This window comes from Xenopus tropicalis, chromosome 2 (assembly GCF_000004195.4).
Source record: "Xenopus tropicalis strain Nigerian chromosome 2, UCB_Xtro_10.0, whole genome shotgun sequence".
NCBI lineage: Eukaryota > Metazoa > Chordata > Amphibia > Anura > Pipidae > Xenopus > Xenopus tropicalis.
The window spans coordinates 91,047,526-91,066,443 of NC_030678.2; the positions used below are offsets into that span (position 1 = coordinate 91,047,526).

The window sequence follows — 18,918 nt, forward strand, 5'->3', positions numbered from 1 at the left end:
AAGTTAAATTTTTTTTTAACCCAGAACAGACTGGTTCACCTGGTAGTCCTTAATATATAGAGGAAACACATTATTAGATAGTGCCTTGGCCACTGTTGGGGTAAATTAATCCAAGGGTATTACAAAAACAGCTGACCACATATTATGGTAAATTAGCTAGAAACACTCTAAAAAAAGTTACATCTATATTATATCTTAGCAAGAAAGCTCTGCATTTTGGAAAAGCCAGTGCAGGAGAAATCTTTGTTATCTTGAGCTGGTGACTAGTAGTTTACAACAATCCAGAATTGTCCACTTACAGCTCCATTATATTAGGCTTGCTTTAAAGGTACCCGTGGGTTCATTGCAAAGCTCTCTTGCTACGACTCAACAGCTGCCCAAAAAATGTGTGACAGGACTACCCTCAAACTGGTGGCCTTTTTGTGGTGTTTGTTGGAAAACAAACAAGCAGAGCCCCACAACCCATTATTTCCTTTGGGACCATATGCATTTCTGGAAGATGCTTCCCACAAAAGTTGTTACATAGGAAAGGTTTCATGGTGGGCCCCAGTCCTTGGTACCTTCCCATTGTTCGGCTGCTGGGAGGGGCGTGACATCACAACAACTTGCAGCTCAGCAGTACTGAAGTTTATCAGAGCACAGGTCACATGGCTGTGGCACCCAAGGAAATTAAGAATATGGCTAGCCCCATGCAAATTCTTTTAAAATTAAATCTAAAAAAAAAAATCTGGTTTTGAAACTGATTTCAATGCAGCATTCTACTGGAGAAGCTCTATTAACTGATGTGTTTTGAAAAAAACCCATTACTGTATTCCTTTAAGATCAAAAATTAACAAATGTAACAGTGAAACAAACAACCATTTATTGGCTCAAACTGTTTGGAAAGAAAATAACTAATATAACAGGTAAGAAAAAAGAAATAAGATGTGTCCTAGATTCCTAGATTTTGGTGTACAATATAAACAAATTTGTAAAACTATTAAAAGAAACTGGAATATTCTACAGGCAGATCCAGTGTTAAAGAAGTTGGATATCAAACCAGGTGTGGTAAGTCCGAAAGGCTAAGTCAAGAGCAGGCACTGTAGCCCGTAACAGACTAAAGGAAAGTAAAATGAAAGGAATGAAATGATTTGGAGAAGGTTTTTTCTTTTGTGTGTAAGGGCTCTGGCACACGGGGAGATTAGTCGCCCGTGACAAGGGATATTTGTCGCAGGCGACTCGCGAGGCAAGTTCGGCGTTTTGCCGAAATCGCCTGCGCAGCGTGTGCCATCCCACCGGCGACTTACATTTTCGCCAGTGGGATGGTAGTTCGGGGAGATTAGTCGCCCGTGACAAGGGAGATTTGTCGCGGGCGACTAATCTCCCCGTGCCAGAGCCCTAAATGTTGCAAGTTATTTAAATACAGTGATAATATAAAAAGTAAGCATAAGGATAAAGAATACAAAATTGAGACTTACATAACATGTCAAACACAATATGTGGTTTACTGTCTACAGTATGAATGTGGCTCCCTCTATGTAGGACAAACTATAAGGGCTCTGGTACACAAGGGAGTTTAGTAGCCCGCTACAAATCTCCCTTGTTGCGGGTGACTAAACTCCCCGATATGACATCCCACCGGCGAAAATGGTAATCGCCGGTGGGATGGCATACGCGGCGGCTGATGCCACACGTGGCGTTTTTACGTTGTGTATTTTCTAATTCTCTCGGCGGCTGAAAAATGCACAATATCATCATCCATAGAAAAAACTTGAATAGACTCGAAGCAAACCACACAATGCGTAAATACGCTAGAAAACGCCTTACCATGGATTTTTCAAGCGTTTGCCGAAATACGCCAGTATTTGCACAGCAAGCTATTCCTATGTATACACAAAGGCAGCTGCCAGACCTAGCGGAAATACGCTGCGTTTTTTACTATTTTGCACTATTAGCACCATGGAAATGGGATTTGTTACGTCACCAGTACTAGGCTGAAAAACTCCATAGTCAGGGGCTGTGTGGCTTGTGCAGCGTTTTTAGGCTGAGAAAATACGCAGCGTAAAAACGCCACGTGTGGCATTAGCCTTAAAGTGTAGTATCAAAATATGAATGATGCGCCAGAAAAACTGCCACTTGTAAGAGATTTAACCCTATGGCCCCCCCTCCCTATGCAAGAGAGCCTTAAGGGGCCATACATGGTTGGGCAATATTGTGTGAATATGACTCAGGAACATGCCACTCACAGACGCGCCTGACACCGGGACGGGGAACAAGGGGTTACACGCAGTCACCTTTCACCCAGGTTAGACTAACATCAAGCACCCCCAAACAAACCACCGCCCCAAATACAACTATTCGCTGCCACCATCTATCATTAACAGGCGATAGAAACCCAATTACCCAAATATTTCATACACAAACTTTCTTACTGCAGTTAGGGTTAGTTCTCACTAATTTAACAGCACACTAGCAGCCACAGGGTTAAAATTACAGTCAAACCTACCCCCCTGCTGGCAGCCCACTAGTTAATTAGCACCTACACAGAATCTGCCCTCTACCCAATACACATACACACACCAAATAGTTAATACACCTAGGCCTGAGAAGTCATACGAGGTACGTGGGAATTGATATAAAGCCAAAGGACTAAACTTATTAAATTTTATATTTAATATTACCAGGGTAAACAGTGCAGTTTTAAAAAGATGTTACAAAAGAGAAACATACATGCAAAACAGTCAATAAAATAAACGGGGATAAAAACACAGAGAAATCCTAAGTACGTTACCAAATATCCTGTGCCCTCTGAGGCAAGAGGTTGAAAGTCCTGAGCCCATCCCCCAACATAAGTTGCGGCCTCCAGAATGAACTAAAGAATATCTGGGCATGCGTGCTTTTATTCCCCGCTGGGCCCCTCCCTCATTACCTTATGCATGAGGAGGGAGTGCCCAGGAACTGGTCACATGACCCCTTTGGGTGGTCCCCACCCACCCTCTTTAGAGAGCTGTACTTCTCATGCCAGTTTCTTGTCATATAATATTGGCACTTACCAGTACTCAATATTATTATGAAAGTAGGGAATTGTTTTAACCCATATGTGGGCGATCGAAATGATACCAAACATGAGGGGGATCTCATGTCCCAGTCCCCCAGAACCCATTTCTCCTAACTGGCGGGTATAGGCCGCCCCTGTTTGGTACCATTGGGAAGCCTGGGGCCTCCTCATAAATCCTATGTGATTTATGATGATGTGGACCTTAAAGCAGCGGAGATATGGATCCATTTCTATAATCCATATTTTCTGTATGCTGTCCCCCCCTGCTGTTCCTAGGCCCACACTTTGCCTCTCTTTGATAAACAGATCAAAGACCCCAGCTTCCTGCCCCAACGGGCTGATCCCGCATTGTCTGATGAAGTTGTTTATGTTGTCACCTTCCACAGTCCTGGTTGTGTCTTTAAGGGATATTTGTGAATTACCCCCTACTGGGAAGGGTTTCCCTCAAATGTGGATTTCAACCAGACTGAAATTGAAAATTTAAAATCTATGGAGCCTTACTGCTCCAACATGACAATGACCATTTGGCCCTTGGGTCAAATGATCGCATTGCAATGAAGGGGATAGGAAAAGTGAGAGTGATATGACTAAAAATCAAGCATGTCCAACTGAAATCTGGCCAATCTTAGGCCAGAAATTGGTCGGAGAGGCCTGTCAGAGGGCCCTATACACAGGCAGATAAGCTGCTGAGTCCGTCTTAAGGACCCAAATCAGCAGCTTAAATCTGCCCTTGTACGGGCACCTTTAAAGAAGTTTTCTATTCAGGCAGCAGCGATCTTAAGGCTGCTGTGCCGCCCCCCCTCTGCGTTTACCTCTTCAGCATTGGAGCAGGTCCTGGGGGGGCAGCATCACTATATCAAATGGAGGTCACTGACCCCCCCAATCGAATATCACTCTCTGCACTAGATGAGCTCAATCTCCATTTTTAGAAATGCAGCTCAAAGTTACCTGAGGTGGCTTTTTGCCACCCCTGGTACATGCCCACTCACTGCTGCCTACAGCAAGGTTCTCACATTGCCTCCTGGCAGGAGCAGCCCTGTATTCAGGTGCCCAGGCAGCATGGTGGCTCAGTGGGTAGCAGTGCTGCCTTCTGCTGAGTCCTGAGTATACTCCCACATAAAAAACATAAACATACCAGCATGTAATTACTTTAGGATTAAATTGTCTCTACAATATGTGATAGGGACCTTAAACTGTTCTGGGCCAGTGACTGATAAAGTGAATGATGATGAAGTGAATGATGCAGACTCTCTGTAAAGCGCTGCGGAGTTCTGTTCACCAGGGGTGACGCCTCCCAGATAAATTCATCATAGCATTATTCTCTAAGGCCAGAAGATGTAGCTCTCCGCCTTACAGATGCAGAATGCCAGGTCTCCAAACGTCTCCCATTTTCGGGACTTTAGAAATGGCCATCAAAGGACAATATATAATATTATTATTTTTTTATGTAACCAACGCCATCTGCTGCCTGCTGTAACCAACAAAATGTCTGCAACCGACGAATGGCGACAAGTATTTGAGTACATCAGGTAACAAAAGCAGAGTTTAGATTTCCCGTTACCTGTATACCACGGATTAGTAATGCCCACTAGAATTCAATCCGTTTAACCCGCATTGTCAATAGAGTTCCGTGGTTTAGTCTACATCGTATTTACGCTTTCCTAGAGGAGGAAGGCTGACGTTGTGACGTAAGGGTCATAGGGTAAAGGTTAGCGTCAGCAATATGGCGGCTACTAAGAGAGTTTTGTACGTGGGTTAGTACTTTTTTACATTTGCATTTTCTTCTTTTAGAGGTACGGGGTTAGTAGTGCAAAATAAATGGAGCGCAATCTTTAGCATTTTGCTGCTATTTGTAGCAATACCTAGAGAAGCCATGAGAGACAGCCATGTTCACGTGGATAGTGGGGCTGCAACCCCCATCTGTTAATCCGGGCACCGAGCTGCACGATATTTTCCTGACTACGGGGGCTTGTTAGTGCGAGAAGTGTCTTTAAAATGTTTTGTTTAACTTTTCCTGCTGTAATTTCTGTTCTAAAACTTGTTCATTCATGTGATTAACAGGCGGGCTTGCAGAGGAGGTGGATGAAAAAATCCTGCATGCAGCTTTTATTCCTTTTGGCGATATTACTGATATTCAGATACCTCTAGACTATGAAACAGGTAAGTATGGAACTTAATGCACCACTATGCTCATTTTAAGATCATGGGGATTTATATACACATATCTAATTTACACCAGTTTCTTTTTCTGCCTGTCTCGCAACTGGGTTTGTGTGTGAGTGACATTTCTCATTCGAGGGTGAACTTTTGTAATTAAAATTACAACTTTTCTGTGTGAAAATATCTAGTGGCACATACTACTAGCGAAGTATAGCTTTCATGAAAAAGCTGTGTTAAATGATGTATTTTTATAGAGACTGGCTATTTTTAGAGGTATTGCAGCTATGACAAGTTTAGCTATGATGCTATATTAAATATGCATAAATCCACTAAGGTAGTATATTACAAACTGGCCTTATGGGCGTGACATGTATAGTGCACCTGTTGAAATATTTTGGTCACAGGCACTGTTTAAGGAAGATATGTAACATGACTGTAAATCCCTCAGTCTTGTAGGCAAAAATTATTTATATTGTTTCACTCTAAGCTAAAGTTTATAATTATCTTTAAAACAACCCCTTTATTGGATCTCCCCATAGCTCCACTAAAGTCCCTGTCCATGTTTCAAATGAGGGGTTGGTGTGTCCTAATGGTCCCTGCCACAAGCACAGTAGGAGCGGGACAGCAAATCACAGCCCTGCAGTCACACAGGCAAAGATAGGCTTCAGTTCCCTATCAGCTCAGCCTAGCTGCTGATTGGTTCCTAAGCTACAATGCAGTGTGCAGGGTAGCTGGCAGCAGTCAGCACGACCTGGCAAAGGAGGCAGCAGCAAGGAACAAATGGGCAGAACCAGCACAGTTTTTGGAGAAATTTTCAATAAAAGTTCATTAAAAAACTTTTAAAGCACATTTCTTCTATATCTAGAGGAGTATAATGCACTGGCACATTCTTGTTTCTTACACAACATATCCCCTTTAAGCTACCCATTACAAGCACATTTCAAAATACATATTGTAACTGAATGCAAGAGTAATTCTAGCTTCACAATTCTTACATTCTTAAAACAATTTACCAGTTCAGCGATAAGCCTTCTGTATAATGAGCTGCCCCTTATCTCAAAGCCTAACAAAGACTGCAGCTGGGGAAAGGAGGTAGGTGTTTGTATAGAGGGCATCTCATTGTACTGGTAATTTGAGTTTATCAACTCGTAAGAACCAGGAAGTTGATATCAGTCTTAATTTCACTTTCAGGCTTTGCCATGTATGGTTAAGAAATAACACGAACCACAAATATTTGTAGAGCTATGAGATCTGTTATCCAGAAACCTGTTATCCTGAAACGGGAAGGCCATCTCCTATAGACTCCCATTTTAATGAAATAATTAAAAATTATTGGGTTTATTAAATGTTTAAATGATTTTAGTGTACTTAAAGTATGGTTATCCAAGTTATTGAAAGATCCATTATCCCATACCCATGAATTATGGGTGGATGCTGTGGGTTATTTTATCTGTCCATATTTTCTCTGATATTAAATGTTCATCATTCTAGTATGATTTCTGTGTTCCTGCTTCTCCTGAGAAAGAATTATGTTTACAACATTTTGTATGGGTATTAATGGTTGGTGGTCTTATTTTCTTATAGAAAAACACAGAGGATTTGCATTTGTGGAGTTTGAGCTTCCAGAGGTCAGTTATCAAAATAACTTATACAAGGTGGATTCTTTATCCTCTATTTCTTCCCTTAGGGTGCATGAGGGAGATGGGGTTCTGGCAATTCATTCTGGGGATCAATTCAGAATTTTTGCCTGATTTGCAGCTATTATTGCACATGCCAGTAATTAGTGCCTCACACACGGACAATCAGGTTTTACAAGGAAATAAAATATATAAGTATTGGGTTTATGTAAAAACGTTCATAAATGTTATCTGAATTGTCACGAATGTATATTATATATACATAGAAACAATTTTTATCAGTTGGCCTCGCTTAGGATAGCTGTAGCTATGTTCAGCCCAAAGTGTCAGGTATGCCAAACTAATTTCTCCCAGATGAACATTGAATTCCAACAATGTCAGCGCCCAATATATATTATTTATTTCAATTGAATGTATCTTTGTTTAATGTTGCATTTTTTCCATTTTCCAGGATGCAGCTGCTGCAATTGATAACATGGTAAGAGTTGGTTATGTAGTTTATTCACTTAATTTGTGCTTAGGCCTTTTATACTGTCTTACTTGTAGAAATGCTAGCAAGTCCCAAAGCATCAATTCTGTAATTTAATACTTAATATACATATCAATTTATGTTAACCATCACTTGCTTTAGAAGTTTGTCTAATGCATTTTATATAAATAAGCTGGAGAAGCAAAGGTAAGTACTAAGTAAGATTTACCAAAGTTCTATGTAAATACAGCCATAAGCACTACCAAAAAATCTACACTGGGTCTTCTATCAAAAGAAACACAGGATTTCTTGTCTCCTTTTTTGTGAACATGTTCTTGGGTATCTGACTTCCTCTCTCAGAAAAATCCTTCATTCCTGGGCCAGAGTCTGCTCTCTCCTCTCTTCTTTGTTCATAAGAATGCATTAAACTACCCCCACCCTTTAGGAATGTGTAATCTGAGCTACAACAGCTAGCGCTGCAAGTAGGAAGCTACTTAAAATGGCAGCTGCTATCTTAAACAAACAGAGAAAGCTTCTAGGGATCTTTACTCAGGTATGGTAAGAATAAATATGGTGTTCTAGGTGGCACTAATGTGGCAAATGTATTGGCAGTTAAATGCCAAAATGAATTTCCTTTATCTATAAAGCTAAATTTGCACAGCAAAAAAATGTAAATATGTACATAAGACTTTGTTAAATTGCTAGAGTTAAATAGCACTGGTCAAGTTACACACAGCAAACAATTAGCAATTCATTTTGACCAGCCTGTTTCAAATTAAAAAGTAAAGATAGTATTAGTTGCTCTGGGTAACTGCCGTGTAACAAATTAGCAGATGTATTAGTAAATCAAACCCATAGTATCCTATAATAGTTATTTTTTAGACCTTTTGGCCCAACATGCAAGCTGCGTAGAAATACATTACCTTGAGTAATTTGGATCAACATACTTTAAAGCAATACTGACACGTTCCTATAAAAATCCATAAGATCATGTAAATATTACTAAAGAGTTGAAGCACCAAAGTATTTCTGGACAAAAGTCCTTTCAAAGTCGCCCCCTGCCCATTGATACTTACCTTAGCCAACACTCCAACATGGCTTATTATTACGGAGAAACAGGAAAATGTTTTTTAAAAACTTAAAATCAAGGGAGATGGCCTTCCTGTACTTCAGATCTTTCTGGATAATGGGCTTCAGGATAAGGATCCAAACAGTTTGAAGGCCAGCACGTACCCTCAATTTCATCCTAATTTCAGGTTGCATCTGCTATCCACTTATTTGGGTTCCTCCGTCAAGGTATCCCCCAAAATTTGATTACCTTTGGGCTTTATAGTGATACAGGAGGGGCCAAATTTGATGTATGGCACTCAGCACACCTATACAATAAAATGTATTTTTGTACAAAAAAAGACTATTACTACATCAAATCCAGATGTTGGACAAATAGGTTTTTATAAATGTACTTAAAGCATATTCACCTACTTAAATGTTGCTGGTATTTGCAAGAAATTAGTAAATAGGCAGTGTTGACAGAGGTAAAAACCCTAAATGGGTCTTAGTATCATAAAAGCTTGCAGAATTTACTTTTTTTGTACCTTTTGAATTTCTTAATTTAAAATTCAACATTTTTGAATTTGCAGAATGAATCAGAACTGTTTGGTAGAACAATTCGTGTCAACCTGGCAAAGCCTATGCGATTAAAAGAAGGGTCATCCAAGGCTGGTAGGTTGGTTATTAGGAAGGTGCAAGATGCAGTGAAAACCTGTGAAATTTCATGCTATGTATGTAATTTTACTGTCTTCATTGTAGTATGGTCTGATGATGACTGGCTGAAGAAATTCTCTGGAAAAACACTGGAAGAGAATGAAGAAGGCGAAGGGGTGGAAGCCCCAAAACCTGTAACACAAGAGGTATATGGATTTTGTGCAAATGAGGTGAAAGGCAAATAGTCAAAACATCTGTAAAAAAAAAAAAAAAAAAAAAAAAAAAGTGGGAACATTTTATAATTGCAGCCTCTCTGGTACTTCAAATGCACATAAATGCAAAAGGGCATTTTTTCACATTCAGTTGTGTTGTGGCTGTTTTGTAACAGGGAGAACCGCCTCCTAAAAAAGTTCGAGCAAATCCACAAGTCTACATGGACATCAAAATTGGGAACAAGCCTGCTGGACGAATTCGATTCCTGCTGAGAGCCGATATTGTTCCAATGACAGTAGGTGTGTGTTTCCAAACGTTTGGGTTGCTTTGGCTCTTAGTTATTATTTCTTATGCATATAAGAACTGATTTACAAGAATATAGGTGGTAAAGTGAGCTTGCCAGTAGCAACCAATTTGTTTTGAACTGTGTATTACAAGTTAGAAAATAAAAGCAAAGATTGGTTGCTATTAGCTACTACAGTTGTGCAGTTTATCATCTATGTTTGTAAATCAGCCTCATAGTTTTATGTTAATTGTAAGCTGTGTGGATAAGCTCAACAATAGATCCTTCTTTGTGCCCTGCTAGCTTTTCTATCTCTTATGTCCTAAGATTGGGTGTGACGGAAATTTCTTACACAGTATTATTTACTTTTTAATCTTCTATCCTATGTAGTGTTGTTCTCACTGCTGCTTGTAGCAACAGTCCAAATGCATGCTATCCATCAAGTGTCAATTGCTGTTGGTATCAATAGGAGGTGAATCCCCTTGGGCACTGTAAAAGAATAATATCAGTCACTTTTATAAGACTGAATTGCCTGGTAATAATAGTGATCAGCAAATACACCCTTGTTTAGTGTGATTTCAGTGAATAAAATTTGGGCTGAACATACTATATGGCTACTCACAAAAAAAGGCTTCTTGGGATAAACAGGGACATTGAAGCTACTCAGTGTTTGGTACGTAATAAGATTACCAAATGCACAGATAATCCCCCTGCATAGAGGTTTATCTGTGCTCTGGTCTACCTTGCTTCACCTTGCGGTCAATAGTGCAACCTAATATATGTAGGATCCCCCAGCTTTCTGTGAATTTGGGCATAATGGCCTCTCTTGTATGTAATCCATGTTTGTTTGGAACTAGTCAGCACGTAGGATAGGCCCAGCTTTATACCATAGAAAACTAGTGTCTGCAGCTCCATACACTGTAGAATTGAATATCCATATAACTCTCTTTAATTTTGCCCTGATCATCGTCATATAAAGGTCGGTCCTGGGTATTTTTCAAACTGAGATTTAGACTTAAGGTGGCCATACATGTAGCAATTTCGATCTTTCATCCACTGACATTCAGGGCTGAATTATCAGATATGGAGATAGAAACAATAGAAATTCGACCTCCTTCTGCCAATTCAGCCCTGAACGTAGATTGTGCTCAGGGGCCTTCAATGGTGCCGATCGAGTTGACGGATATCATACGAAACTAGCGTACGAACCATTTAGCTCAGTATCAAGCTGAAGACTTAATACTGAGCGAAATGGAGGTCAAACTGAGCATGTGATTGTTTGCAACCTATTTTTTATTAAAGTGTTTAGTAATAGTAACATTTTAAATAAAACCTTCCTCCCAATCGCCACCATTCTTTTTATTTTTTTTTTCCTCTCTTTTAAATGTTTAAATGACATCTCTCCTAACATACTCTGTACACTCTCTCCTACGGACTTGTAAGCGGTGCTGCACATGTTTTCTTACAAGCTCACTTTTCTGGGGGTTGTTTTCTTAACACTAACTATACAGTGTTCTTCACTTCCATGGGTAAGGTTAATAAGCAATTTAAATTTAGAAAAATGTGCTGACACTGTAATTGCACCTGCAACCGAATAGAATTTTATAAGAAAACTATTTCCCCTCCCCCTTACAATTTGAGCTCCTGATGTCATAATGAAATAAAACCTTGTGTAATTGAGCCAAATTCAAACCAACAAATTTATTGCAGATGGTTTTTCGTGCAAGGTTTGTAGCTCTCCCACATACTCTTTCTAGGAATATAGCATTTATAATTGAATGTATCTTTGTGGGAGATTAGAGTATTCTGTTTCAGATGAAACTTCATAGAAAATTAGAAGAACCCGGTTGTAATTGCAGGATGTATTTATAGGCCTTTTAGTATTGGACAAAAGTCATCTTTGTGTTCCATTCCCCTCCCACTTCTAAGTAAAATCTCTCTCAACTCACAGCAGAACCATGTGGTTTGACTAGAGCAAACTGGGGAAATTTCAGCCACAGAGTCATTCCCAAAGATAGAGATGTCCAAGGCAAGGGCACCTATTTGGCCGCCCCTGACTCACCAACAGCACCCCCACAGCAAGCCCAACAACCAATTCAACAATAAAAATCCCCCACAGCCATACTTGACCCTTTCACCACAAAACCAAGTTGCTCACCGCTGAAAGTGCTAAGTGTGCTAATAGGACCACAGAAAAGGCCGCAGGGATATGTGTCTAAGGTGTCCTTCCCCCAGTTTCACCTCTTCTGCCTACCATCAGTTTGGGCCCTGCTCAGTTATGTATTATGAAAACAAAGAGCAGAAGATTATAAACCTATAGCACATTAAGAACATAACCACTCTGGGGTTTACACATGATGTATGATATAATTTATTTAATACAAAAAAAGTTTAGCTTCTTGTATGTTAATAACTAAGACAATCTCTCCTTTAATTCACAGAGAATTTCCGCTGTCTGTGCAACCATGAAAAGGGATTTGGATATAAAGGCAGCAGTTTTCACAGAATCATCCCACAGTTCATGTTACAGGCTGGAGACTTTACCAACCACAATGGCACTGGAGGGAAATCCATTTATGGTAGAAAGTTTGATGATGAAAACTTTATTTTAAAGCACACTGGCCCAGGTAACCTATTCCTAATGACCAGGAAAATGGAAACTGCTAACTGGATGTTTTAAAGAGTAGTATATGTCAGGTTTTGCACGAACAGTGCTTTTCATTCTCAATGGTCTCCTGTTTCAGACATTTTATTGAAACAAAATCTAGCCTCTTCCATTTGTGCTGGTACACTCATTAGTATTTTTACCTGTACACCAGTGAGATTAGAGTTCATAAATCCATAAAAAATAAATTTGCCAGGGGTGGTTTTTGATGCCCCTGATAACCTGTTGCCACCTTGCCTCATGGCAGGAGTTCCCCTTGTCATGGCACCTTAACTGAATTGTGTTTAAACAATTTGACGATGTATTTGTAAAAACAAAATGCATATTTCTGTATTTTTAGGTGTTTTGTTACATGTGGAGAATGCAATTTTTCACAGAGGTGATTTGTATGCCCTGTAAATGCTTACCATTAGGCTGCTGGTGCATGTTGCAGTTTTGAATAAATACACCAGCAGAAATAAAACATTTGGGAAAAAATGTTGGGGGAGGGGGGGGTTTCGTCACAAAAAGCAAGTTTGTGTAATCCTTTTGTGACCTGGGTGGCAAATCATATAGATGCTGCTGTCAGGAAAAACCATGTCACAACTTCTGATAGGGGGCTTTCCATTTACTATTATCAGGCATTGAAACAGGGCAACCTTTATGACCTAACACTGCACAAAGACGTGGTTACTAAAATGCTGTAATGTGCATTTTGGGGATGAAAACCATCTTCTGTACATGCTGTGTCAGGCAGTTTCGATTATGTTGGCTATAGAACACAGAGCACTCATGGGACATACACACACGTACAAAATGTGTGCGTTAACATGGTACAGTGACCAATATTCCTACATCCAAACAACTTTATACAGTAAATACATTGTTATAGTGCTAAGTGAAATTTTGAGTGAAAGTCTGCTTTTTTTTATTTTATCCAGAGTGCAGTGTTTTTTTTGCATAATTGCAGCTATGAGGTGGCAATGTTGTTTTTTTTATGGTGCTTTAGATGTTCAGCAGCCTAAAAAATACGCACATTATCTCATTGTCGTCTATAAAGGTGAACCAGACCAGCTAAGCAGACCAAACACCTGCAGTCTCTGCCTTCACATGGTTAGCAGGGTTCCCTGTCATTCTTCCTGAGAGGACCTCAGTGATGGTCATGAGCCTGTGGGTGACCATACATGAAGCAATATGAATTTGTAGTCTGACCAGTTTACCTGACCACTGCTTTAGGTATTGGTCCCTCTGGAGGGACCAAATGTCAAGAGGTCCCTCTTGTCAGATTTCCCTGTCCATTTTGTCTTGCCTTATGATGCTTTCATTTCCTTCTTGTCCTTTTGAGATCTGCTTATACAGGCCTGTTGGCAGAATAACATATCATTGCAATTTAGTCATCTATGTGTGTGGTTAAGTTACACAGTATCCCACTATGGGGCAGTTGGGTGGGTAACCTAAAAAAAAAAAAATCAGCTTGTGTGTGGTCTCCTTTACTGTTCTGTGCATGTATTATTTGCTTAGAATAAAAGTTATATTTAGTGCTGCTAATTACTGTGAGCCTAAAGAATTTATTTTTTGTGCATATACTTCCATATACACAAAAGACCCCTCAGAGCTCTTAGTCTTGAATGAATCCTAGATTAATCACCTTAATCATTTATAAATATATACAATGTATCATTCTGCAATAACCTACTAGCCCAGCCTTAAAAATAGATGCTTTGATGGGTAGACTGTCACCTAGTCGCTGGTAAAACGAAGGAACAGATCTCCTGTAATAAGGTGCATCTGTCAGTAAACTCATTAATTATAGACTGTCTGAATGTTGTTATAGGGTATATTGTAATCATTTCCTTGTGTATGTTTTTGCTAGTTATTTGTTAACACAGCTGTGTATTGTGAATTTCTGAGGGACTTTAATGAGGAGATAAAGTAAGAGTGTGGTCATTCACGTGCATTTTACCTAGTAGTGTGGGGATGAGATTTACATAGCACTTAATCACTACTGTTTTGATTTTCCTCTCAGGATTGTTGTCCATGGCGAATTCTGGTGCCAACACAAATGGATCTCAGTTCTTCATCACATGCGACAAAACAGATTGGCTTGATGGGAAACATGTGGTGTTCGGGGAAGTGATGGAGGGGATGGATGTTGTGAGGCAGATAGAGGTAAATAAATTGGACTTCATCTCAGATGGTCTTTATATGTGAGCAGTGAGATAATCCAGTCACTTTCTCAGAGTAGTGTGGTTGTAGTTTGTAGATTTTAACAATTTTACTGGCTTTTTCCCATTTATAAACTCATAATTAATTCTGGTGCAGCTGTAACATATCTGTACCCAAATAATCACTAAAACTACTACCTAATCCCACTATTTCCTATGGCTGTTATACTATTACCATTTACTACATTTCCATCAATCATTATTTCAAGTATTTGTACAAAGTTCTGATAAATATTAGACATCACAAGTAGTAAAATATGGCACAGCAGTACTAACATCTAATGGTTCACACACACTGAGAATTATTATGTGAATATTGTGCTTCTAACTTTTTATTTTATTTTAAAAGGCACAAGGTGGCAAGGATGGAAAGCCAAAACAAAAGGTCATCATATCAGACTGTGGGGAGTATGTGTGACAGCTCTAGGATCTGATTGCTGGCAACTTTTCCTGTTTGTTTACAAATTGCAATTTGTATATTTTCCCCTGTTTAAATAAATCCTCTTTTTGTACCATGTTGTATGAGCTTTCCTCGGAGTATACAGCATTTCTTTGAGTATCACATTATCACTGTGACAGAAATTATGTCAACAAAGAAATATATTTCTTGTTTCCCTTTTAACTTTGGCCAAACTCATAGCATAGCAGCAGTCATAGGATCTTCAGCAGTCGCAGGGTCTGATCCAAGCATTTCCCTAAATTTGTCAGACATTAATGTGCTTACTTGAAACCTCCTGATATCTTCTTTACATAAAATACTCCAAAGTGCCCTTTTCTGCTTTAGACTTGGCAATGAGGTCTTATGAGGAAAAGAAAAATATAGTGTAATACTGTTATTACTTCACAATGTGCACTCCCATGTGCTTTTTAACACCAGTGATAACTTTTACTTATACCTCTGCTTTCCCACCTCTTAATTTCAGGCAGTATTAGGAACCACTTCACATAGGTAAATTTCCAACTTTAGTAACTTTAGGTTAATTCCACGAGTTTTCCATTTCCCTTCCCCTTCTGTGCACTTACTGTGGGATAAATGCATACGCCATATGTGTAAAAACACAATTTATGTGTAAATTACTTTAATACAAATAAAACTTCCCAATACACTCACAGAGTATAGGATGCGCGTATGAAGAGTCACTGGTATGGATCAGGTGGCTGCTCCTTTTTCTTTCCCTGTTCACTTCCTGCAGTGTTGTTCCTGGGTTCAGCTCCTCTCCGTGTCCTCTCTCACTGCTGACGTGTTTCACCACTTCTGGCTTCCTCCTGAGCGCATCTTATACTCTGAGTTTTTTGGGAAGTTTTATTTATATTAAAGTAATTAAATTTTTACACATAAAAATACAAAAATACATTTTCTTTCACTTACCTTCGGATTTCTTTAAGTAAAATACATTACAGATTACTACAGGTTGACAAATCTTCCCATGTGCCAGTGCCTTAAGTGAAAGGAAGGTCATAAGTATTGGATGTAATCCCCTGTACTGTTCACACTTTTTAATCTCTGCATTGTTTACCCCCCTGCTGTGGCTGTAATCACCCATATTGTTCACCTGTTCACATCTCCGACATTGTATGTACTGCCTGACCTATGCTGCCCCTGTGTAGGCAGCATAGAGTAGGCAGAGTATGGCACATAGCCAGCATAGGTCAGACAGAGTATGGCACACACAGGCAGGGTAGGGCAGAGCATGGCACACACAGGCAGGGTAGGGCTGGCAGAGCATGGCACACACAGGCAGGGTAGGGCAGAGTATGGCACACACAGGCAGGGTAAGGGCAGAGTATGGCACACACAGGCAGCATAGGGCAGGCAGAGTATGGCACACACAGGCAGCATAGGGCATACAGAGTGCTGCCTGTGTGTGCCATACTCTGCCTACCCTATGCTGCCTGTGGGGGTTGAACCTGGCAGGGGTTTGTTGTGGGAGTTTGTTAGCAGTTGGAAATAGCAATTCTTAAAAAAGATCCCTAAGGTGTGTAATTATATGCTGGGGGTTGCTGTGCTATCCACAGGGGAGGAGGAGGCATATGGATTTAAGGGTACGTCTTAATATGACATAATATAATTCTTTCACATATGAATGATGGTTGATATCCCTGCAGTGAGGACGAAGCATTTGGGTTTTTGCTGCACTACCACCATTGTGATAAAATGGGTGTGGTTTGAAGTGGGTTTGGTTTAAAGGGGGAGTGTTCAAAACTGGCTTCCATTAGCAGCCCTCCACCATGTATGCAAGAGAAATTCTGGCCCTCGGCACTGCAGAAGTTGGACAGCACTGATCTAAGACAAAGGTCAAACACCTAACATTGACACAATAGTGATAAAATTGTAGCCTCACAGAACAAAAGTTTTTTGGCTGCTGGGGTCAGGGACCCCCATATTAAAGCTGGAAAGATTCAGAGGAGAATGGCAAAGTAAAAAGCTATAAAAGATAAAAAATGAAGACCAATTGAAAAGTTGCTTAGAACTGGCCATTCCATTGGACATATTAAAAGTTAAATTAAAGGTGAAACACTCTTTTAAGGCTAATGCTGCATGAGTCGTTTGATCTACAAATACTGGGTTCCGCTATGGGGTCAAACTTTGTGAACATCCTTTGCTAATCTCTGAATGGCAAATTATTAAAACAGGTACTTCACAGCATTGGTGGGGGCCCATTTTACTTTATAAGAGATATACTGGCAATCTGTTTATGATGTGGCAGAGCTTTGTAGATTCTCTATATGAATTTAAGTGTAATATGGAACAGAGGTCCAGAATGGAGGGAAGATGGGGATCAGGTCTGGGTAGGCGGGAGACCACTGGGTTTTTTTCTGGTGTCCCGCTGGCTCAGTCCAACTATGAAGATAGATTCTTTACTGCTTTTCACTCAGTTTAAGAGACCTGGTTTATAGCTGCACTAGAATCTATAGGCTCTATTAGTGGTCAAGGACTTACTACTAGTGGACAGTTCCAAGGCCAAAACGTTCCCATCATAAAAATTGATGTTACAGATGCTCTGGATGTTTAACATGCAACAACATGTCCCAGTATTTCTGTTCCCATTCAGGACGGAAATCCCATATATAGCACAGACTAGCATGCACAAGCTCTTATCTGGTGTATATATGGCATGGTGCCCCTGTGGACTGGCATACATGGGGATAGCTTCCGCTACTATCTGAGAGGAAGAACAATCACAGATACGTAATTAGATCAGCACTCTACAGAAAAAGCAGAACAACCAATTTCAAAGCAAATTGTGAAAGCTGGACATAAACTTGCCTAGTTTCAGCCCATGCTGATCACATCCCCCCACTCAGATGTGGGGGTAACAGACTTAGGGGCTGATTTACTAAGACACGAATTCGAATCCAAATTTTTCGTTACCAATACGATTTGCGCGAAAAAACGCGAGTTTTTCGTAGCCATTACGACTTGCGTGAAAAAACGCAAGTTTTTCGTAGCCATTCCGAAAGTTGCGCAAAATCTGGCGCTTTTTTCGTAGCGTTAAAACTTAAAAGGCGCGGCGTTTCGCGCAAGTTTTAACTCTACGAAAAAATCGTGACTTTTCGCGCAAGTTTTAACGCTACGAAAAAATCGGCAGATTTTGCACAACTTTCGGAATGGCTACGAAAAACTCGCGTTTTTTCGCGCAAATCGTATTGGTAACGAAAAAGTCGCGATAATTTCCGGAAAAAACGCAAAATACCGATCATTACGAAAAAACGCAATCGGACGCATTCGGCCCGTTCGTAGGTTAGTAAATGTGCCCCTAAGCCTTATTAAGACGTGAAATCAAAAGGAAATAGGAACTCTATTCCTATCTCTATATTTTGGCCAGAAACACACATGTGTGTTTTTGGCGTGTATTAATTAAATTCCGAATACTATGGTGGCTATGACTCAGATGCTTTTGGCTTTCCTATTTATGACAATGTCCGTAAGTCACCCTTTTCTAATCCCTAGAAGATACAAACTGAGTAAATGAACTATGTACACTCCATAAATATGGTGGGCAATAGTATTGTGTTGCTAATCTATATTTAATATAATGTGAGATTACTGGATTGGAATTCTTGGCCCAGTACGGTATCTCCACTCTGGCATGATTTTGCACCAGAATATATCACTCAATACCGAATGGGCTTATGACAAGCCTACACACACACACACACATATATATTGGATGCTGAGTGGAAGTGTTGTGGGCTGCCTACATTCTCCTAAGAGAATGTTCTTGTGGAGACAAGAACAGGTTGATCCTGCTTTTGTGCATATCTAGTAGTTAAAGCAGCATAACCTATTAAGTGGGTCACTTGGAACTATTATGAACGTGCTCCTTTACAATCAAGTCACTCCTCCCTGCATGTAATTTTGTATTTTGTAAGATTGTGCAGCACTGCGTACCCGCGTGGCGCTTTATAAATTAACTTATACATACATACATACACCTTTGTGCTATTTAAAAATATCTCAATTGCAAAATAATTTTTTGATAAAGGTAGTAGAAGGCTTTTAGCAGTAAAATGAGTCCTTTCCTTAGGAAAGGCTGACAGTACA

General features: G+C 39.9%; 1 protein-coding gene across 3 annotated transcripts; it reads left to right on the top strand.

The window, feature by feature from the left end:
* The first annotated feature begins 4,681 nt into the window (after nt 1-4,681).
* On the top strand, nt 4,682-14,889 carry ppie (peptidylprolyl isomerase E (cyclophilin E)). 3 transcript variants are annotated; one of them, XM_002941652.4, is made up of 10 exons: nt 4,682-4,791; nt 5,099-5,197; nt 6,782-6,825; nt 7,286-7,312; nt 8,944-9,025; nt 9,113-9,213; nt 9,396-9,519; nt 11,945-12,130; nt 14,174-14,316; nt 14,722-14,889. In XM_002941652.4, the coding sequence occupies exons 1-10, from the start codon at nt 4,761-4,763 to the stop codon at nt 14,788-14,790; spliced, it is 906 nt and encodes a 301-aa protein (XP_002941698.1). In that variant the 5' UTR covers nt 4,682-4,760; the 3' UTR covers nt 14,791-14,889. The 3 variants fall into 3 exon arrangements, with proteins under 3 accessions (XP_002941698.1, XP_004911677.1, XP_004911676.2); XM_004911620.4 differs by having other exon boundaries at nt 4,760-4,783; XM_004911619.4 differs by lacking the exon at nt 4,682-4,791 and adding an exon at nt 4,894-5,008.
* The last annotated feature ends 4,029 nt before the right edge of the window (nt 14,890-18,918 follow it).

Coding starts and splice junctions, on each gene's coding strand:
- ppie (XM_004911619.4), top strand. CDS start 4,924: ATGTTCACGTGGATAGTGGGGCTGCAACCCCCATCTGTTAATCCGGGC. Junction 9,026..9,112: donor AGAAGGGTCATCCAAGGCTG/GTAGGTTGGTTA, acceptor TCTTCATTGTAG/TATGGTCTGATGATGACTGG. Junction 9,520..11,944: donor TATTGTTCCAATGACAGTAG/GTGTGTGTTTCC, acceptor TTTAATTCACAG/AGAATTTCCGCTGTCTGTGC.